Source organism: Eucyclogobius newberryi, unplaced genomic scaffold (genome assembly GCF_026437365.1).
Source record: "Eucyclogobius newberryi isolate DKJ021-1_F unplaced genomic scaffold, fEucNew1.0.hap1 SCAF_15, whole genome shotgun sequence".
Lineage (NCBI taxonomy): Eukaryota > Metazoa > Chordata > Actinopteri > Gobiiformes > Gobiidae > Eucyclogobius > Eucyclogobius newberryi.
This window is the reverse complement of record NW_027315779.1, coordinates 15,557,181-15,579,289: the sequence shown is the minus strand read 5'-3', so window position 1 is coordinate 15,579,289 and position 22,109 is coordinate 15,557,181. Positions and strand designations below refer to the sequence as shown.

Here is a 22,109-nt window from a genome sequence, read left to right as displayed (position 1 = left end):
AGACCAAGAACTTTCTGTTGGCCTATTACAACAAAAGTATATCATTGGCCTGTAAATAACCCATCAGAGTGAGTAAAGATTTGAATTGTTGTAGCCTACTATAGTGTCAAAAACATAGGATTAAAACAACGTTATGTTTGTTGTACCGCCTGCTGTTATGCATTTATTTATCACTTATTAAGGAAAAAGAAAAAAACACAGCACAAAAGTGGCTAACGCAGTGCATTGAACCTAAATTGCTTCTTTGCATAAATATCTCTGTTTACGCAGCAGGCTAGTCTATGATTGTCATTTCAGTGCAAACCACAAGGTAGAGCTGCTGCTCTTCCCATTATTATAGTCTACGTTTTGATTCCATTGGGCATGCCAAAATAAATGAAATGTGAATGTTTCTAATCCCCTACTAATTATCAGCTGCCATATGGTAAAACAGCTTGTTAGTTGAACCAGAGTGCCTCATACCAACGGCCATTAGGAAAAACGAAGCGTTATTGTCTAGACGTTAAAGTGCCACTTGAGTGTAGACTAAATGAGTTCACTGGTTCAAAACCAAAGGCGACATTGTTTTTATTTAGGCTGCTGTAGCCTCTCAGAATTAATCTTCAAGAAAAGACAAATTCAAATTACACCAAAAGCACGAGAGATAGGTTTACGCAGCTCACTCGAAAGTGCCTCTGTAAACAGATGTATGCACTTTTAAATGGGGGACTCTTAAACAGACGTCCCAATTGTCAACAGTGGATTGCAGTGATCAGCAGCGTGTTCAGTGCGCTCTTTGGCAGTGGCCAATCGTGTGGCGCGCGTTAAAGCACGCGCCGCACTGTGCGCGCGCTCTGGTCTCAGCTCTGACTGGACAACTGTGGAGCTGCGGTGACACCAACTACTGCCACACTGGGCTGACCGGCCGAGGAGACTAGAGTCAAATCGTCTTTCCAAATGTGCGTTATGAGAACATTAATGGGACAAGAACAATCAGGAGAAATTGTGGTGGCTCTAGATGTGCGCAGGATTCAGTTTGGTTAACTTTGTATCGATAAGGATAGATTCGGAGACTGGATGTGGACGGGTCACACACGACTTTCCCTCTCCAAACTCTCCCTAATGTCAGCGCAGGACGGCATTATGATCACTGGATTTCTGCTCTACATCTTCTGTGAGGGTAAGACCACTACACTACCCCAACACCAGTCATCCTTTACAGGTTAAACAGAAAATATTGGATATCACATATACATTTGTGGCCATGCATTTGCCACTGTAGAAGAAGAAGCAAAGCTGTCAAGCCTTTGTAACAAATGTTTGTTTCAATAGTCTGACAAAATCCTCTTAATGCTTTTTTCAAAGAATGTGAAGTTTGTTTGCAATCATAAAACTTAGACATTAGCTGCTCAAGCTCCATAAGTGCAACATGTGGTGAGGTCATATTTCTGCTTGGCTGTAAACTATTATAATGTTGATTTGAGTGGTGATGTCACATTGTATATGTCTAATGTCTCGTGTACAGCACATAGCAGGTTTATTTTTCTTTTTACATTTTAATGTGTATATAGTCTAATATAAGATAAATATCAAATATGTTTATCCTATCAATTGTCAATATTACCCAACTTTAAATAATGTTGGGTAAGCTTTATTGTTTTATTTGGGTGAGAGGTGCACTCAGACAGTCAGGTACCTTCCTTTTATAGATCAGAATCCCCAAATGATGAATGCTTTCTTGTGACTGTCAGGAGGAGCAGCCATAGTTGATCATCCTGTGTCAAACAGCTGACACAGGTGGAGGCACAGCATGACAGCCAATCATTTTCAAGCTCTATTTCACACAAACACACACCATTAGGAGCACTAATTATCTTGCTTGTCATGATGCTCTGCTCGGCTCTGACATTACGCTCTAATTGCAACCAATTTTTGTTGTAATCGTCTTTAAGAAAAGCTGGAGGTGTAATGTGCGGAAATGCCTATGACTTCCATCCTAATGATACAGTTTCTCTGGCTCTCACATGTAAATAGTCCATGGACACTGTTCTATTTGAAGCCTGTTATTTTTACCATCTAATATGTCTGACCTTGTATGAGCTGATGACTTAAACAATAACAGTGGGAGATCAGTGACTGACAGGGCCGGCCCACGGTCTGTCAGCGGGAATTCTCCAGAGGTCAAAGTTCACTCATGTGTTTGCATAATGCTTTTTTGTATTCATGATGCTTACACCAAGCAGCAAGAACATGAACACCAGTCTTATACGTGGACCTACATGCAACAACCTGAGATGCACTTATAGCCCTACAGTAGTACACACAGCGACTTGGATATTTTGTTTTCTTTGGAAATTCAAATTCTAACCCAAAAAGGCAGAGCTGTTTTTTCCCTGTGACCTACTTATATTTTGGTAGTTATTTCTGGAGAAGAACTCAGTTAGTTCGGACCATAGTGGCTAGTCTCTGCTCCGAATCGATCACTTACAGCTGTCAATCAAAAGTGGACACTGCAAACTAGGACCATGACTCTAAATCTATAAAGAATAATTAGACAAATTTGCTTCCTTAGATTTAATTGCTTGTAAAATATTTGATAGACACCTTAAACTACAATCCTCATTCATTGCATATAATGAGCTGCAATATTTTACCTGCAGCTCATTAGCTTTACACCACACCATACAACTTCAACTGTCAGCGGTCGTAATGTTAAATGCTTGATTAGTACATGTTCCCAAAATAAGTATATTATCTCGAGCAACAGAAATAGTAGCACCAGTTGCACTGTCTAGTCTGTATTAATAATCCATAGCTCATATTGAAGCAGCAGTCGTGTTTAATACAACTTAACAATAGCAGCTTTCCATTGATTTATGTAGCATTAGTAATAGTGCTGTGCCTTTCGAGATCTCATACATTATTCCTGAGATGTCTTCCCTTAGAACTTGGGTTAATTTGGCAAATAGAAGAGATCTGACGGCACACCGGAAGAATACATTGAAATTTAGATGGAAGATTTTAATTGAATAGCAATGCATATTTTCATCATTCAGTGTTGACATAATGTGCAAGTATCCCAGAGATAACCGATGGTCCAAGTACGATAAAAAAGTGAATCTGATGCCTGTGACCATATGCTATTGAACATTTTCAGGATCTTTTTAGCAAGTTTTAAAGCAGGAATTATATGAGTATAGTATTTGTGTATTGTAAGAGCCAGTGTGTGATGGATAGCGAGACATCAGGACAAAACGGTACCAACTTTTGTACAAGATTCTTGCTCTACAGTGATCATTATCTATGAAAGTGGTGGAGGGGACAGCGGTGGACTGGCAGCAGGCGATTAACAGCATTACTGCACACATTGTATAGAAGAAATGAAGACTTGTCAGTACAAAACACACCATGTTTGTTGCTTATGGGACATTGTCCGCAGTTGATTATAATGTGTAACAATCATCTTCGTCTATAGGATTAGGGAAGCACTCCAACTCAAATTCCCCAGGTTGATCTAGTCTTCCTTATCTTTCCTCCAGACCATTCTCTCTCATTTCTGCTGAGCCATTGTCTTCATGTGCTGCTCTTAATTCAGTTTCGTTTAGGACGACGGCCCACAAAGATTAAACTGGCACTCCGCCCATTAGGCATTTCTCTGATAAAAAAAAAAACGTAAAATGTGTCTTCTGAACATGCAATTATTTCAGATGTTTGAAGTTTAACGCTCGGATGTTAATTAAAATGTCCCCCATAAAATTGAACATTACATTGTTTTTTTCTTCTGATTGACACCTCAGTGAACGTCTTAATGGCTGTTGTCTCAAGCGATTTTATTTTATTTTGGTTCTGGCGTTTGCAGTGCGGGCCCCAGTGTTTGTCCAGGGTTTGTATGAGCGCTTGCAGTATTATTGAGCACATTGTAGTACATGAGATACAGACGTATGAAATATGTACTGCTGTGGTGAGAAGAAGACACCATTTTTTTACATGGAAAGAGAGAGACAGGTGGAGCATGATGTTCTTAGAGAAGATCGATTGGTCACGGAGTTGTTTGAATATTATAGACAAATACATTCTGGAATAGAGGCAAATACAAACTGGAACAAGATGTAGTTTCAATAGGATGAACCATAGAATAGCGCAAATGATGACACATCAAGGTGGTTTTGGTAAATGATAACCACCTCACACACCAAAAATAATTTCGACTTCTGGTTTAATGACATTTACAGTTGTAGCTAACATTATTTGCTCAGTAAATTGAAGATTATGATTGACGATTTCCCATCCTTTGTAATGAAAAATCAAACTAACATTTCTTACGTAGAAATTCACATTTTTGGCATTTTTGGTGCAAAAACTTAAAACCAGTATCATTTTGATCTGATCAGTTAATGATTAAAAGTGTGTCACTCCATTTTGCTTCCATTACAGATGACAGAGCATATATCTATTGGTGAATGTGAGAGTGAATGGCTGTGTCTATGTCTATGTCTATGTGTTACCCCTGCGACGAGTTGTCCAGGATGTACCCCGCCTAAGGCCCAAACTGGGATAGGCTCCAGTCACCCGCGACACCTAACGGGAACAAGCGGGAGAAAATGAATGAACAAATATCTATTGGTATATCAAGAAAGTAGTGTTTTAGTGATTGGGCAAATGGCAAAGCTGCTGTGTAAGAAAGAGGAAGAGAATGAAGGAGTGGACGTAGTGAAAGAGAGCATGACGCTGGTGTAAAAACGATGCAGAGACAGGGTTAGACAGATGTTTAACCAATGAGAGCAAACAACTCTGAAGAAAAATGATTTGTCAGAAATAAATCATTAGAGTTATGTAAACATAAAATTGTTTTGTAGGGAATTTATCTTGCTTTTGGCTGGAAAATAAAACAATTCAAGTGGAGATGAGACTTACTTGCAAAGACTATTACTATTATATACTGCTTATTTTATTTTAACCCTATATTATACTTTTGTTTTTGAGAAAAGCAAACAATTTGTTTTTTGTATAATACATATATGTCATGTACTGTATTTGCATTTGAGCGGTTGCACTGACGCTCCTCACAGCCGCATGACTGGACACAGCTATTGGGGTTTGAGGTCAAATCCTGAGCTTTGTCATTTTTCACAGATTTTCTGTTGGGCTAAAATTGCATTTCAAGCAATTTGAGACAGTTTTGAGCGCCAGCTGTGTTTGCGACACCTGCAGATCAGAAGCTCTCAGGCACCTATTGTACTCAGTGTTATAGGCTTCAGGAAAATCACAGGCTTGGCTGAAACATTGTATGCTTAAGAGAGAAGAAAGTCAGGAATGGACAAACGATTTTATGGTTTGTTCTGACTTACCTTTTGAGATCCCGAAACTGTCCTTCCTGAAAATACTTGTCTTACTTGACTAGACCAGGGCTATACAAATGGCGGCCCATGGACCAAATCCAGCCACAGAGCGATATGGTCCAGTCCAGCCTGGCAAACGTGTCGTCTCTGGTGAGATGAGTCTGTCCTGAGTGCAGTATGTTAGCTCTGTTATTCAGTCCCACTGTACTATGCGTTTAACATCAGTTTAATCAGATGTTGTGATGCCTTTTATATTTAGACCTTATAGTCCTGTTTCACATTCTGTGGTCTAGTCCTGTTGTTTAAGCCTGATGTAACCTACAATATGTTTAGTCTTGGTTCAGGACACGGTTTAAATCTGGTTTAATAACAGGTCTAAGCAAAGACACTTGGTCTGTCTTTGCTTAGTCCTGCTTTTTTCATGTTTATTCTCCCATTAATTAAATTAATTAATTAATTAATTGTATTTATTTATACAGGGAAAACCAATGAGAAAAGTTATATTTTTCATGGGTACACTGTTAAAACACAACACAGAATAAACAACAAACAAACACAGGACACTAAAACACAAATAAAACATTAAATTAAATCAACCAATATATAAAAACACATTTACACATACAATATGAGATAAAATTATACAAAACAAGTGCATTGGCACTGTGAGTTGTCTTTGACCAGTGCTTTGACCATCATTAATAGGCATAAAATGATTTAATTTAAAAAGTCTCTGTGTGTTGTTCCACAGGGGCAAAGTTGTTGAAAGCCTTTTTTCCTGTCTCTGTGATGATACGATGGGTCTGTAAGATAAAAATATCCTGAGATGTCAAACAGTGACAACTTGTCACTGTTAAGGTAAAATTCCAATCAGAGCCTTACAAAGGCAGAGCTGTTCTACTTTAGAATAGAACTGACAGTGGTGAGTTCTGTATCCTCAGAGCTGAATGATAAACTGAGTTCAGAGGTTTTAACACATATAATATCACCGTAATCTAGAACTGAGAAAAATGTAGTCTGGATGAACTGTTCTTCATTGCGAGTTGTTTGTGGGTGTGGTGTGGGTGTTGGATATAAATATTAAAATTGTGGTGCAGTTTTATAGTTCAGCCCTCAGACAATAGCCCTGTGAAAGATCTGGCCCCATGGAAAGTATAATTGAACAGCCCTGCTCTAAACTCACAGCAACCACATAAAAAAAGTTCTAAACAAGTTAATTTTGATGAACTCATAAAATTGAGGCATGGTCTATGCCATTCTATTTTATTAATACAATGATGAGAAAAAGACTAAAATAAAAAAGGTCCTAATAGAGAAATACATGAAAAGGATTAGTGCATATGTGGCCCAGGGGAATGGCTCTACTCTTCTACAATATCATAATTATACTAAACCTGCTTCATATGTATAATGTTAATGACTATGGACCTGATTGGCTGGAAGTTAAAATGCTGAGTATAACAAGAAGGACTTCAGTGGAATGAACTAACTGCACATATTTTACCTTTAAAGTAATAACAGCCCATTTCATTTGTGCCACAAATCAAAATGGTTGATCTTGATTTTAAACACCTCAGCTGACCATCTGTTTTATGGCTTTGAAAATATTTGAATGTAGCTTGAATCAAATAGACACTTGGCAGCTTCACCTGCCACTGTGCAGGGTTTATACTTGAACCACCCCGACATAACTTGATTTCCATTTACAAAGAGTTGGCTTTATGACACCAGTGGGAAAAGGTTAATTTAGATTCAAATTTCATAACTTGTAAAAGACCCATCAGTTCTTTTAAAGTTTAGACAGTGGTGCTGAAAATGAAGAATGGAAAGGATTATTGTTCGTGCTAGATGTTTTCACTGAGACCAGGTGGACATGGTTGGGATATTTATTAAAGAACAACACTGGTAAAAGAATGAAGTGTGAGAGAGGACGTTGTACAACATGAGTATTGGGCATTTTCCTTAGTATGTATTACATCTAAAGCCCAGGTGGCCCTGTTTGCAAGGTTTCTCTCTCTCTCTCTCTCTCTCTCTCTCTCTCTCTCTCTCTCTGTGGGGCAGGCCGTGTTGTTGTGGGTTTGAATTTGGCTCTTGACTATTTACTGCATGTCATTACCCAGTCTCATCCTCATTTCACGCTGTGTTACAAACACAGGCAAACAGTGATTGGTCAACAAAATCTAAAATGACCGTGTGTCACAAGTATATATGAATTGTTCTAAAATAAGCCAGTTTCCCCCTCACTTCTGCTGAAGCTTGGCTGATCTCACAGTGTCTTTTAGTGGTCGCTACAGGCCGCTGGGCATTACTGCTGTGATTATGATTCTTAATTTGCCGCAGCGTCTCAGTCTGTGGCCGTGTTCAGAGGCCTGTTCATGCTTCGCTCTCTAACATGAGCTTTTAGAATCAGAGCAGAAAGCAGCTTCTGCGCTCTGAGGACCACACAGCTTCAAACCCATGGATCTATGCTCAAAACACGCTGAAGAGTAGTGCTGAAGGCTAACCTGGGAGCATGTTTGCAGGTTTTGCCCTAACTGAGCATGTGCGAGGAGAAGTGAAGCAACAGCAGCGCCAAGTTTCAACCCACCTCTGAAGGCTTATATAAGGGTATTATATATATATATAAGGCTTATTTAATCTCATGTTATGAGAGTTTAGCTCAGTAGGATAGGTGTTTGCCTTTCACGTAGGAGACCCCGGTAGAATGGCATTGTTTTTTTTCCTTTTTCTTCTTTTCACTTTTCTATTATCCTTTAAATATTGAGGAACACCCCAGGTCTGCTTGCCCATCCATAAAAGTCGCGGCACGCCACTGCATTGTACTTTATGGACTAGTTTTGATCTGTTCATGAATTAAGAAGTTAAACCACTTAGGTTTTTGTGTTTTTAGAACATTTAAAATGTACTGCACTGTACTGTATGTACATGGTTTGTGTGTATAGTGCACACTCTGCTGTAGATCCGAAGCCCAAGCTTGTGGCTGCTGTGAACGCTCCAGACCAAGAGCCAGTCCAAGGCATTTTCAATTCAGGCATGAGCTCAGAACACAGCAGCTTTGAAAACCTCTACTGAAATATTCAGCGCAAAGAAAAGTGAGACAGTACCAAAAGCCAGTGGAGCAGCTTTTGTTCCTCTCTGACCTCTGCTCCTTCTGTGCAGGCAGTGCTCTGGTTCGGGCCTCTCTGGACTGTGTGGTGGCGGAGCAGGGCTGCGTGCAGGACCAGTCCTGTATGGGACAGTATCGGCTGCTGGAATACTGTGCAGCCGAGGAGGCGGTGTCTCCGCTCAGTTCCGACGGTCGGCTCGAGTGCCTGGAGGCCCAGCATGCTCTGCAGTACTATCGCCCCCTACAGGTGTGCAAGTGTCAGCGGGGCTCCAAACGAGAGGAGCACTGCCTGAAGGTCTACTGGATGATCCGATTTGCAGGTGCAGTCACTGATATTTGTGGCCACAAAGAGACTCTGTTACATGTTTTAAAATGGAGTGTTTCTTGTTCAGCATATGAAGAGTATGACATATCTCCTTATGAAGAACTGAAGGTCAACCTGGTGAGGAACATCGAGATGTCCCGAATGGCCTCTATAATGTCAGGTACAGCTGCTCTCACATGGTTTGTCCTCCCACATGAGTGATTTCTTACCGTAGTGCCCCTCCACAGCCTCTTCTCTGTCAGTGGATGGACAGAACCAGTGTCTGAAGGCAGCGCAGGACTGTGGGCTGTTTGAGAAGTGCGGGTCTTTGCGCTCAGAATATGTGGTGGCCTGCACTAAGAGATCAGGCCTGTCCGACAGCAGCTGCAACCGACAGAAATGCCACAAAGCGTTACGGCGCTTCCTGGAACGTGTCCCGGAGGAGTATAGCTTTGCTCTGCTTTTCTGCCCCTGCTCGGACACTCTGTGCGGTGAGCGGCGACGCAAAACTATCGTCCCCTCATGTTCTTATGAGGAGACTGTGAGAGGAGAAGAAAGAGTGGGCAAACCCAACTGCCTGAGCCTGCACACCTACTGCGCCAGAGACGAGCTGTGCAGGTACGACTGAAGAGCTTTTAAACAACGTGATAAGCTATAGGCATTTCACTTTAGCACCAAATCTTCAGACGAAATGAAGAAGCACCTCTCTAGTTAATAATACTCACAAAGTAAATCAAAATCAACTACAAAAACAAATCTTCAAAAGATATCTGAGTTTATAACTTATAACTGAAAAACAATATTTTTCATGTAATAAATAAAACAGGATGTGTTTACAATTTAACAAAACATCTAACAGAATGCCTTAAATCAAATCATTTTACTGTCACTTTTTATTGAAATGCCTGTAATTGGTGATGTCCATCTCAGAAATCTTAAAGGTTGAATGGATGATTTTTTTGACCAAAATCTGAGTCTTATTTCCTCGTGGCGTGGACTGCCAATTAGTCCTGCCACTTATCAATCATAAAACGCACCTACCGCTCACCTGCAGCCGCGTGCGGTTTGTCCCTACGAGCAGCACGGTTCCGCGTGTCTAAGCGCATTGATCTATCATAATATAGTTCCCTCAGTGTACGGGACAAAATGAAGACGGAGAAAGACAGTTCAAGCTGACTCATAAGAGATGGAAATCTATGGGAGACGAGAGATGCGATGCGATCATAAACAAACGCACGTGTGTGTTGTATCAGTCCGCACGGGGGAGTGCGCATGCGCACTTCCGCCTGCGTTCTCAAATCGCCGAAAAATCGCGCATTGCGCCTTTAAGTGTTAATGGTTTAGGCATTACATCCTGGCATTTACAGTGGCTTGCAAAAGTATTCGGTCCCCTCGACATTTTGTCATGACCACAAACTTAACACACCAGACAGGTCAGGGATGTTTCGGTTATTAAAAAAAAAACCCAAGCTTTGAACATCTTACAGAGCACTGTTCAATCCATCATTTGGAGATGGAAATAGGCCTGTGCTGCCCGGTTGTCGAGTGGTTCCACATGTCAGGCTCCATGTGCAGCCACATTTATAGTGTCGTGAGTTTGAATCCCGACTCCGACAATTTACTGCATGTCTTCCTGGCCCAAAGTTCAGACCTAAATCCAATAGAGAATCTAGAAGGATCTGAAAACTGCTGTTTACAAAAACAACAGGTGTGCAAAGCTAGTTGCAGAGAAAGGCGGTTCCATATTGACTCAGGGACCTGAATACTTTTTAAAATGTTGTTCTAAATCTGAAAACCATTGCTTTCTCTTTTATGATAGTTTGTTTTGTGTTTATAGATCACGTTTTGCAGATTTCCAGCAAAACTGCCAGCCCTCATTGCAGTCCCAGTCTGGATGTGTCCGCGAGAGCAGAGCTATGTGCCTCAAGGCCTATGCTGGACTCATTGGTGAGTTTCAGAAGTGACTGCAAAATACATAATATCTATGAAGGGAATGATTTGAAGAAACATTTTTAATAGCTTGGATGTGATTGTGGCAACAGTGTTAACTTTAATAAACGCTGAGTTGGCTAGTCTCAGATTCAGTTGCCTCCACTTTTAAAACTCGATTTACCATTTCCAGCAAATGACCCGGAAGTCATGATTTCTTTTTGTCTTCACATTCCTTCAAAAACTGTAATATTGTGCACCTGCAATTATTAATATCAAGAGCCTGACAAGTGGACACCGAGCCTCCCAGGGGATGTAATATTATTGTGTCTTATCTCTGCACAGGTGTGAGTTGGAAATGAAAAACTGTGCCACCTGGAAATATTAAGTTAAAAGTTTTCCTATAGTAGTCCATCTAATATCCAATGGTTTTCTTTTTGTCTCTCTAGGTACTATTATGACGCCAAACTATGTGAGCAACAGCAGCACGGAGGTGTCGCAGTGGTGCTCGTGTGAGGGCAGCGGGAACGAGTGGCAGAACTGTCAGCGGATCCTAACGCTCTTCTCCTCCAACATCTGTCTACGTAAGTACACAACATACAGGAGGGACATCACTGCCCACTGTAATAAACAAGGGTCTGAGTAGATCTGAAAATTAGAAACACAATCAGTGAATCTATAGTAAATGTCAAAGAACTGCATGACTTGATATCAGGCATTGCTGTGCTAAAGCTCTGTAGTCATCCTTCAGGATAAAGTGAAGGTACACTGTACACTGTACAGTTTATTGGTTAGGGTTCAGTATAGCTTGCTTTTTAAATGTTTAAGACTTGATGAATGATTATAGGTGTTAATAGGCATAATAATAATGCAGAATGGTCATTAGTACTGAAACCAGATCATAATTTAATAATAATTTATACTAAACATTAATAAGACAACATTTGACTTGTATAGAGTACAGTACAGTATAAAATTATCTTGACCTTAGCATCATGATCATGACATTTTAGTATTGTGACAACTCTATGTCTTACGTAAAGCATCAAAGTGACAACAGTTAGGCCATACAATGCCCAAATTTAACATCTTCTGAGGCAGGTTGGAAGTTTAACCTTCTCCTGAAGCTGTAATTTCCTCAATGCTAAGTGTTAGAATAACCCATTGTCAAAAAGTGTTCACCCTCAAGGGAAAAGAGACAGACTTAATACCATTATGTGGAAGATTCTGGGCAAAGACATTGCATCTTCATGGAGACAAGCGAGTGGCGACCCCCCACCAGAAGAGTCTCATAGTACAATTCAAGTAAAAACTCTTTATTCAGTTATTCATGTGTTTAATAAAAAATGATATGCAACTATTGGTAATTGGCTCATATCACTAATTCATAACACGTAGAAGTAAAAAACGACTTTGATACACTTAATCCAAGATGAGACTAAGAAAACCTTATTGATTAAAACTTATGGGTTTGCTCACCCAGACATCAGTTTGAGCAGAGACACTGCCAAAAGCCTGATTATTTCCATGCATCTGCAGTGATTGGAGTGGCAGGCTCAGTGTCCCCGTGTGACAGTGACGAGGGAAGCGCTACCTTTCTGCTGTCATCTCATCAGTGTGAAACTAAATTGATCTGCTCTGAGTGTTTTATAATACGCATTAACACAGAATTCAAATGAAGCCGACTATAATTAATAGAAAGTGCAAATTAGTAGACCATGATTTTTTTCCCCTGAATAAATAAATCTGAGATATTCCATCTTCTGTTTGGCCCGGTTCCAGTTGCGATTACGCATTTCCAAGTCTCTAGAGTCGATAAATCCTTCAACTGAATCTGGTAAACAGAAAGTGACTTCATGTTGAGCTTTGGCCAAAAAAGTAGCACAACATACAACAGATACACAACAACTTGTCTCAGGAAAACCAATTTAGCAATGTTTTTTAAAGCAATGATGAATGAAAGAGAGAAAACGAATTCGCTTTGAAACGGTTTTATTGTAATTTAATACAAGTAAGTTCTACCTCAAATACATATACACATAAATATAAATAATGCTCAATTTTATGAGCAAAAGTAAGGGAATATGAGCTGATAGTAGGGATGATGATCCAATATTGGTTTCTCCAGATATTGTTGAAAATGTTGCCGATATTTGGCACCGATATTTGTCCTGCACTGCCCCAGACTGTGTGAGCTCATGTGTGATCCTCAGCTGGTCCTCAGTACATCACATTTGACTTTAAACAGATCATTTACTTAAACATTGTAAATAGGATGCCACTTTTTTTTACACAATCATGTCGCTTAATATAGCTCATAAAAATAAATATTGTTACTTTTTTTTACTACAGTGAAAAGTTAATTTGTGAACTTTATTAAGATAAATCTGTCTTATTCACAGCCACAACATTAAGACATATAGCGGTATCGGCTCAAAACATTCATATCGGACCATCCGTAGCCGATACGATACAGAAGCGATTCCCCCCATTGTGGTACGCTACATTTTGCTGTTATTTCTGACTGTAAATTCTGCAAAGTACTCATTCATAAATCTGCCACTACAATATAAGCAGTGTTTTTCTTTGCAGTCACTATCTTATCATCGATCTTCTTTAATTAACGCCTATTGTTTACAGCTCAAAACAACACTGTAGAACAATTGACCGCCCACTATCATTTGTGTCGTGCAGTTTTCCGTGCTCAGACATTCATCTTCAAACCAGTGCGTCTGATATTTGCTGTGATGCCTTGAGGATAAGTAATGACTTAATGAGCCTGACCCCTGCTGCTTGTGTTTCAGGGAGCGCCATCAGCTCTATGGGGGTCTCAGTTGTCCCTCCTCCTCCCTCCTCCGAGGACAACACTGCAGTGCCCGACTCTCCCTCCTCTGAAGACGTGCACCCAGAGAGGCTCCACATCAGCCACAACACCTTCCCAGAATCCAATAGTGTAAGTGCACTCTGTCACCTCCAGATCTGCTCCTTTCCTCTTTGTGCTCGAGGATTAGCTGAAGGTGTTTTTTTCTCCCAGCAATGTGTTACCCCGGCATTCATGTTTGCACTCCCTCTGGCTCAGAATAGCTTAAATCCTCTTCATTTCTTCACCTGCGTGTTATTCGGCAATCCCTTTAACAGCACGAGGACTTTTATATGCTGTTCAGTTGTTTATTTTAAAACGACGCGGTTTGGAATCCTGTGCCTAAAGGGACAATACACTGGGTATTAACGGATGCAACGCAAATATAAACTTACTGTTTGTAAAACGGTTTATCAAAGGGCTGCAGTGAATCTCATCATGCATAAAAACACACATTTCAATAAGACCACGATATCTTTAGCCAACTAAAGGATTTCTTCATTGACTTATGCGGTAATGAAAGAATACTAGCAAGCATCCAACCTTGAAGTTTGCATTGGACTATGGGCTTGCAATCATTACTTTGTCATCTGGATGGACTATACAGACTCTAAAACATGCGCCATAAATGTTTTATAACAAGGACAGCAGCACTATTAAAACAAAATGGCCTACAGTAAGCATATTTTAGCCATATCAGATTAACATTCATTTGAAAAAATCTGTGCCGCTCGTGGGTGAGTGGACATCACATTGTTAGTTGCACCCTTACTTTGGACTAAAATACAATGCGTTATCTTTAGTTGCGTTGGTGTTTAGCTGCCAATAGGGTTAAACCGGAAACTGCAAAGTCGATCCTGACCGGGGGATTGTGCATATTTTATTTGTTTAATTATATAAAAATAATAGGCATACAAATTGTCATCTATGCCCTATTGTTGCAGTGATTACACAATAAACTCAGAGAGAGAAAATAAAAACCTTTTCTGTTAAATCTTATAACCTATTTGCGATGAATGGTGCTCTGGCCCATTAACTCCGACAAGTTGTAACTGTTTTAGCACATTAGCACTCAACTGCAAACCAAACCACACCATTTAGACTCAAACCAAAATGAATCTGCTTTTGCTCTTTGCTCTTTGCTCTCCATAAACGGGCCGCATGCGCTGCACTTTATTGTGATGACGTTTATGATAACCGTGACGGGGTTGGCGGAAATCAACGCCTCGGTTCACTTATTTTATTAAGACGTTTTAAATCGCCATATTGATTTGAAGTATCTTAATAAAATAAATAAACATAAAGTAGACAGAGCAGACAAAAGCCTGTCTTCTATAACAACAGCTTGGCAACACAAGAAACTACAGCTGAGTGTTGTGAGTTTACATCAGAACTCCAAATGACCGTGTTTCAGCTGTTGTTTGGTTTGTTTGTACAAGCTTAAATTGTTGATGACCTCCATTTGACATTATTTTGAATTGAAGCTACCTACAGTATACTACAGCGTGATGTTACATATTTGTACTTACAAAATATGTTCATAAACCTGAATTGTATGTGTATATGTAACAACATATTATCTTCAATTTGGAAAGGGAAAAAAAAGCAGAGAAAAATAAAATGGTTTGTTTGGTGGTCATTAGTGGCCAAAGGAAACGGTCTGTCTTGTAACACCACAGCTGGGCCGTGAGTGCAATGTGGTGACAGCTACTTCCTTAGGGCACAGAGTTACTGTAGTATTGTTTACCTACAGTTACTGTCCACAGAGCGGCCTCCAGCATCTCTGTTTGCTGAAATTATCTGATAATAAAGGCCACATATGATTGATGCTAGCTTGTGTACTCAAGTTGTTTGTATTTTCAGTACAGGGAAGGAACTGGCTGGTGGTCAAGAAAGTGTCCAATATATATTTTATCAGTGTACTGAGGCATATGCCAATATCTGTGTTTTTTCAGGTCAAAGAACAAGAGCAGTTTAAAAGTCTAAATGATGAGTGGGGTCACAGTAAAAGATACATCATTGCTGACAACTCCTTTTCTACTGTTGTTCCGATTTTATGGAATTGCATTGTGGGTAACTGCTGATTCAAATGCGCTGGAGCATTTAATTATGACTGACCAATGCAAGACAAGAGCGGAGCTTTGATTTGCTGTTAAATATATTGCTCAGTGGCTGCACAAATGTACACAATATACAGAGATTATGCAGTTTTTGGATTGTGTTGTCAAAATAGGCCATTTCAAACATGGATTAAACTAAACAATTCTCTCTCTCTCTCTCTCTCTCTCTCTCTCTCTCTCTTTCTTTTAAAACAAAAGTAAAGTAAATGTAGAAGTTCAAATTTAAAGGAAATAGGAAATAATAATCCGGCCAAATTGCTTGTTACATACTTCCCAATTTATCTATCATCCCAGTGAAAAAAGTGGCAGATTGCCCCCCAAAGAGGGAGATTTCAAATTTCATCAGAAAGAGATCAAAACAAAAAAAAACAACAAAGACACACATTTTACTTGATACATTATCTGATACATTCATACAACCTACACCTGTATTTCTTTTTTTTTGTCGGTTTGTCATTGTCGGCGCCACTAGTTTCGGCCCCACTCACGTTGTTCATCATGATTACGTCTATTTCATATAAAATACCACCTGCGCACTTTAACTTCGCGATTTGCATTCTGGGTGGAAACACGCCCAGCATTCTAAGCGTAATCACAACAAACATGGCGGAACCCGTGTCAGCTGTTCCCCCCCGCTCACCTTCGCTACCAACATTAAGGATAACGGCGTAGAAAAGGTTGATTGTTGATTTTTCGATTGAAATATCTTCAAATCGGGAGATTTAGTCTCTCGAAACAGGACCCAAATCAGGAGACTCCTGACTAAATCGGGAGGGTTGGGAAGTAAGATGTAACGCAGACAATTGACAATTACAGGTTTTGACAAGAAACATGAGTTTCTCACTCTCTCATCCTCTTGAGACTATCTCAATGTGGTCATCTCACAGTTTGGGTTGAATGGGATGTGCCGTAGGGCCCATGGACCAAGTGGATTGAGTAAACAAACATGTGTGACAGGTGACATTATTTGGAGAGTTTATAACTTCTAAATATAAACTTACCAAAGGATGTTCAGGGACTAGAGGTTTGCAGGGTCTATCAAGCTACTATCGTTTTATCAACGCGTAAAATTTTATGTGAAGCCAGAATTTTTTGTTTTAGTCTTTTGAGGGGGGGAGGGGGTCCAGAGAGAGACGAAAACAAAATCGTCTTTTAAGCTTCAACCTATTTTGAGATGATCCCTAACTTGCTATGATCCAAGGTTTTGAACAGGCGTGATACTTGCCTGACCAGCCATTCCCAGCACGTTTTGGCAGACTACTCATCAAAACTGTGTGTGGGTCTGGGGCTCGACCGCTGAGGTTCAATTTCTAAGGCAGAGTTTAGAGAGCAGAGACAGAACCAATCACATAAACCCAGAAGTGACGCAAAAAACACGACACGCTTAACCGGATATTACGTAGCCCATGTCAACAAGGCGTGTTATCCGTCCCCGAACGCAGAAAATGTCTCCTGAATCGCGATGACGCCCTTCATATAACCGCATCTAACGCACGTTCATCATGGCGAGTAGAGCGGACTTTCCTGATTGTTCAAACCGAAGCGAGAGCAGAAGTAAACACTCGGTCACGAGCCGGGTCACGAGCCGGGTCACGAGCCGGGTCCGCCATCTTGAATGTTTTGGAACGGGGGTGGAAAGCGCTACTTTCGTATCTCAGTGTGACGCGTTGTTGGTAACTGGATTACCGACGATTTCATTGGCTCTGACTCCGATTCCAGACCCTTGCGCATTCTAACAGAATGTGGGCGGGGCTGGCGGGTCAGGCAAGCGTGATACTGGTGTGTGGCCACAGGGGGCACATCTGATGTTGCTCACAGTGGTCCTCAGTGTGCCCAGTGAGCTTGTGTGTTTGCCCAAACACATGAAAAATTAGAGGGAACATTGCCCAGGACACAAGATTCCTCTCTGTCTCTCTTTAGCCCGGGCATCACAGGCAAGACAAGTTTATTTGTAGAGCACAATTCATACACAAGGAAAAATTACAATCAAATCACAAACACATGGCAGTAATCACAAAACCTTCATTTCTATTCATTCAATTTAACAATGTGTGTCCCCATGTCCCATCTCTGTGTCCTGCTTGAGCCAAGTCAACTCTGGAAAACTCTTCTAAGCCTCGCTCTTACTTTACTCTGTTGATTTGGTCGGTGATGAGATCGACCATTTGCTCAAGTAGTTCCTCGGGAAGGTCTTATGCTGGGTTTGGTGTAAAAAAAAAAGTCTGTAGCAATTCAGGGGTCCATAGCTATCTCCATGACATACAAATTAGGGCTGGGCAACGATTAAAATTTTTAATCGCGATTAATCGCATTATTTCCCTGATTAATCACGATTAATTCATCAGAGGTAACGTCAGAAACATTGTAATCTCATTAAACATTAGACACTCAAAACACATTTTAGGAGCAGCAGAACCAGTCTAGTACCAAACGTCCCTAAACCAGAAAACACTTCAGTACAGTTTGTAAATTCTTAGAACTTGACACTAAAGCGCCATAACATTAGTTGTGCAAACAAACACTTAACCAGTTAAATAAAAATTAAATACATTGTGTACATTTTAACTTAAACAATGTTATCAAACACAAAACTAAAGCTTATTGCCACTGCCAGGGCATTGAAAAGAACCAGAAAAGTTTGTAGATTCCTAAAACTGGGTGTTTTTTACTCCTCTGCACTAAGCCAGTTGCTAAGGCACCAGATTAGTCACGTTTTCAAGACGTGCGCCGGGCCCTTCTCGCGGATCTCCCCAGCTACGGGGCCCCGGCGGGACCTGCTCTCGCGGGGCCCCGGCGGCGGCGGGACCTGCTCACGCGGGCCCCCGGCGGGTTGCCTCGGCTGGCGCCTATAGCCGCTGACTTTGTAAAGTTAATAAACCAAAGCCATGGTCCAACATTAAAATCCATTTAGACCACGAGAAAAGCGGCACAGCACAACTCCTCCACTGCGCATGTGCAGGACGACTCAGACGCACTTCAGCTGCTGAGTGTATTCTACGGACATGAGTCCGGGGCGTCAATAACGCGCGTCCGGTGCGTTTGTCTTTCTAATGTACACGCGCTCAAATTCTGAGTCGGCTGCAGCAGTTCTTTGGCTTCAGAACTGGTGCGGACCAGGGGAATCCGACCTGCGTTAACGCGCGTTAAAATAAGTGATGAGTTAACGCGATAATAACGCGTTAACTTGCCCAGCCCTAATACAAATATATACTGTAGGAAATAATTGTCGTCAATGTCAAAAGTCTGCCAAAAGCGTGCAAAAAACATTTAAACCTCTAAAAATACAACGCTGTAATAATATATAAGATTTCAAGATTTTATATTTGATAATATTTAGCATCGGACTCAGCAGAGTCATGATGTGCATCCAATAAATCCCCATAAATAATCACTGTGTAAACTTAAGCACTATAAGGACATTTAAGGCAGGCACATACGCCCTGTACTCGCTGTAGTGAACTGTCGTAGCGCAGCAAGAGTGACATATTGTACCATAACATTTTAATCTCTTCACCATGATCTTATGAGAGTTCTCTTGCCGCCAGGAGTTTAAGTCATTCCCATATGATGATTGATGGATAACACTTCACAGTAATTGTTGGTATGAAAAAGAGCTGTATCTTGCCACAGCAAAAAGCACAAAGTAAAAGTACTGTACTAAAGTAACATTTTTATGTACCTGTACTTTGCTTAAGTTGTTTTACAGTGGATACTTTTGAACTAGACTGAAAAGTAAATTAAGTATTTAGTGCGTTCATGGTGACATCCTGACTTAAGGTTTTAATTCTCTACAAAAATTAGGACATTTATTCAAATTTCTCCTGTAATTCTTTATCAAAAACATCATATTTGAAGCTTTAAATCTTAAGTTGTTTTTTGCATGTGCTTGAATATTTCTTTTCATTCACATTTTCATACTTAGAGTGAGATATGACAGATTTTCATGTCTTTCTAATAATGCTTTTGGTGGAATGGTCCCTGTGGTTAATATTTAACAAAGGTTTAACGTCAGTCAAGTTGCAGTTTGTGAAGGAAAATAAAAAATAAAAGTTGAACATTACAGTAAATAAAGATAGAAGTTCTAAAACAGAATCCCTCATTCTATGTCACACACAGCGGACATTTTAAACAGTAATTAAGAAAAATAAAGGTACTATCAGATATTATTATTTGTCAAATCATAACTGTTATGTAATTTATATGGATTTAGGCCCTTGTTAACATAAAGGTTGCTAAGTAACAGTTGTTGAATGACCTGTCACATCTGCTGTTCACGTCCAACCAGGAAATAACATTACAAACTTCGCCAGAATCAAACTGGGGGGGTCGATCTTAAATATAATCATGTCCACTATGTATTAGCGATATGTGTTATCTAACCTGCCATACGCAATTTATGTAACGCAATTGAGAACCTCTTCCCCACTGCACAGCGCCTCTGAGTCATTCCATGATTCCAGTGCACAAAGGGAATACAAAAGCACCTTAATGTAATTCAAAACGCGAGGACATCAAAACCCTGTGGCTTTACCATTCAAACCCATTAGACTTGAATTAAATCTGCCTTTAGAACCTAGTCGGTTATTGCCTTGCCTTGTCTCTGCCCTTGCTTCCAATGCAAGTGGCATACTGGGTTCATATGTGAGCACGCTGACGCAGGATTAGACGAATTCGCTTTAGTTGGTGTTTTGATGTAATTTAACCTAAGTTTCCCACCTCACTCCACTTCTTTGGCTAATTGGAGATAAAGCAACTGTGCTCCTTTTATTTCAGATGGATGACAGCGAGGAAGAGGAGCCAGAGCAAGAGCAAAGAAGTAGGAAGGAGTTCAACGTGATTCCTCCGTATTCAGAGAAGGACTCCAACGTGGAATCTGGAGCAAAGGGCAGTCAGCACGGAGCAGCGGAGCGACCACTACCTGTGCTACTGCTGCTGCTGCTGCTGCTGGTGCCACTGTCCGCACTGCACTGGGACTGTTGATGCTTTTGAACAATCCCTACAATGACAGAGTAACTGCTTTGTGCAAACCAGTGCAGCTCTGTGCCACACCTGCCACTGCACATCATAATAATTTCACCTTTTCTCTTGGGAGGCTGCATAGTGTGTGGAAGGCTGCATAGTGTTTGAGTTTAAAGGCTGTGGTGCTCTTTCCAATGCAACCCTCACTGACTGTCGAGACTTGCAACTGTGACTGCATTATCAGAATCATACGTGGTTGTACATATGCCTACATTATAGATGCAGTGGCAGATATATTCATACTCACATCAGTGCCACAGAAGATACAGATTGGCAGGATGAAATTGACGGCTCGAGGATTGAATCAGCAATTTCCAATTCTGTGCACAACGTCCTGCAGTCTTAAAGAACATGGATGTGGAGAGCTTCTAAGCTAAAAAAGTACTGAAAGGACTCCACTCTGTCGCTTCCTCCTCTTTTAACAAAAGCTCATGGCCCAAAGCCACTCTCATTATATATATACATACAAAAAAACAAGTTTGCTGCAGCCAGCCTGAGTGTGCGCTTTTGATTTCTATTTCATGACTCATGTCACATCCGCCTTTTTGTCCCCCCTTTGGCGTTTCCTCTCATTTCCATTTCTGTGGTCGAGGAAGTTAATCCACGTCACAACAAGCTCGTGAGAACACCACTTAACCAGTTATGGCAGTTATGGAAGTTTGTTGCAGAGTAGTGCTAAATCAGGAAGTAATTTGTGTTCAAGCAACGACGGTTTTGGCCTGATTTGGCGCGCATGAAGAAATAGGCCCTTTGTTGACCCGTAACTTGACTAAAGGCCAAAGTCATACGATTAAATTCTTGTGAGTTACGTGTAGAACCGCAACATGGGCAATTGCTGTGCTTTGCCGATTGTGAGGTGCTGGAAGTCTGTGAAAAGGCTCAGGGGAGCAAATAGCCAATTTACTGCTGTCAGCCCCTTTCACAATATATCTGCTGTTTTTAGTGCTGCATATCCCAGAGCGGAGGGAGAGATGCGGCGATACGCTGGTGCTGGACAGTGGAGTAACAGACCTCTCGCGCTCTCTGTCTGCCCGACATTTCTCTCCGTCTTCTTCAGATATCTTATACTGATGGTAATGATTTTCCTCTTAGCTTCTTATTTTCTGGTGAAATTGCTCAGCTGCAGGGAAGCTTTGTAGGTAATGGACGAGAAGTTTGTCAAAGAGGCAAATTGTGGTCATTTTAAAACACTGGAGACTTTCCAAGTGTTCAATTCAAATAGGAAATAAACTAAAAAGACTAGTCAGCAGTCCACTTTAGTATGTCCTAGTAACTCATCCACATTTCCGGTGAAGATGATGAAGAAGCATTCTTTACAAACATTGGAAACTGTAAAAAAAAATCATTACTGAACCCATTACTTAAACGAATAGCTTACATAATGAAATATATAAAAAATATTACCCATAAACAGATAGTTTAAGTGTGTAATGCTTTAAAATAAGCCACACAC

The 22,109-nt window shown here is 40.6% G+C and overlaps 1 protein-coding gene across 1 annotated transcript; it reads left to right on the top strand.

Annotated features, from left to right (window-relative positions):
* Nucleotides 1-924: 924 nt before the first annotated feature.
* On the top strand, nt 925-21,886 carry LOC140360829 (GDNF family receptor alpha-4-like). Its single transcript, XM_072446243.1, has 8 exons — nt 925-1,159; nt 8,478-8,744; nt 8,817-8,909; nt 8,977-9,346; nt 10,566-10,675; nt 11,107-11,241; nt 13,462-13,610; nt 20,411-21,886. The coding sequence occupies exons 1-8, from the start codon at nt 1,057-1,059 to the stop codon at nt 20,615-20,617; spliced, it is 1,434 nt and encodes a 477-aa protein (XP_072302344.1). The 5' UTR covers nt 925-1,056; the 3' UTR covers nt 20,618-21,886.
* The last annotated feature ends 223 nt before the right edge of the window (nt 21,887-22,109 follow it).

Excerpts from the sequence above, each read along its gene's own strand:
- LOC140360829 (XM_072446243.1), top strand. The coding sequence starts at position 1,057 with ATGTGGACGGGTCACACACGACTTTCCCTCTCCAAACTCTCCCTAATG. Across the intron at positions 8,745-8,816 it reads CTGGATGATCCGATTTGCAG|CATATGAAGAGTATGACATA; the intron begins GTGCAGTCACTG and ends TTTCTTGTTCAG. Across the intron at positions 13,611-20,410 it reads CCTTCCCAGAATCCAATAGT|ATGGATGACAGCGAGGAAGA; the intron begins GTAAGTGCACTC and ends CTTTTATTTCAG.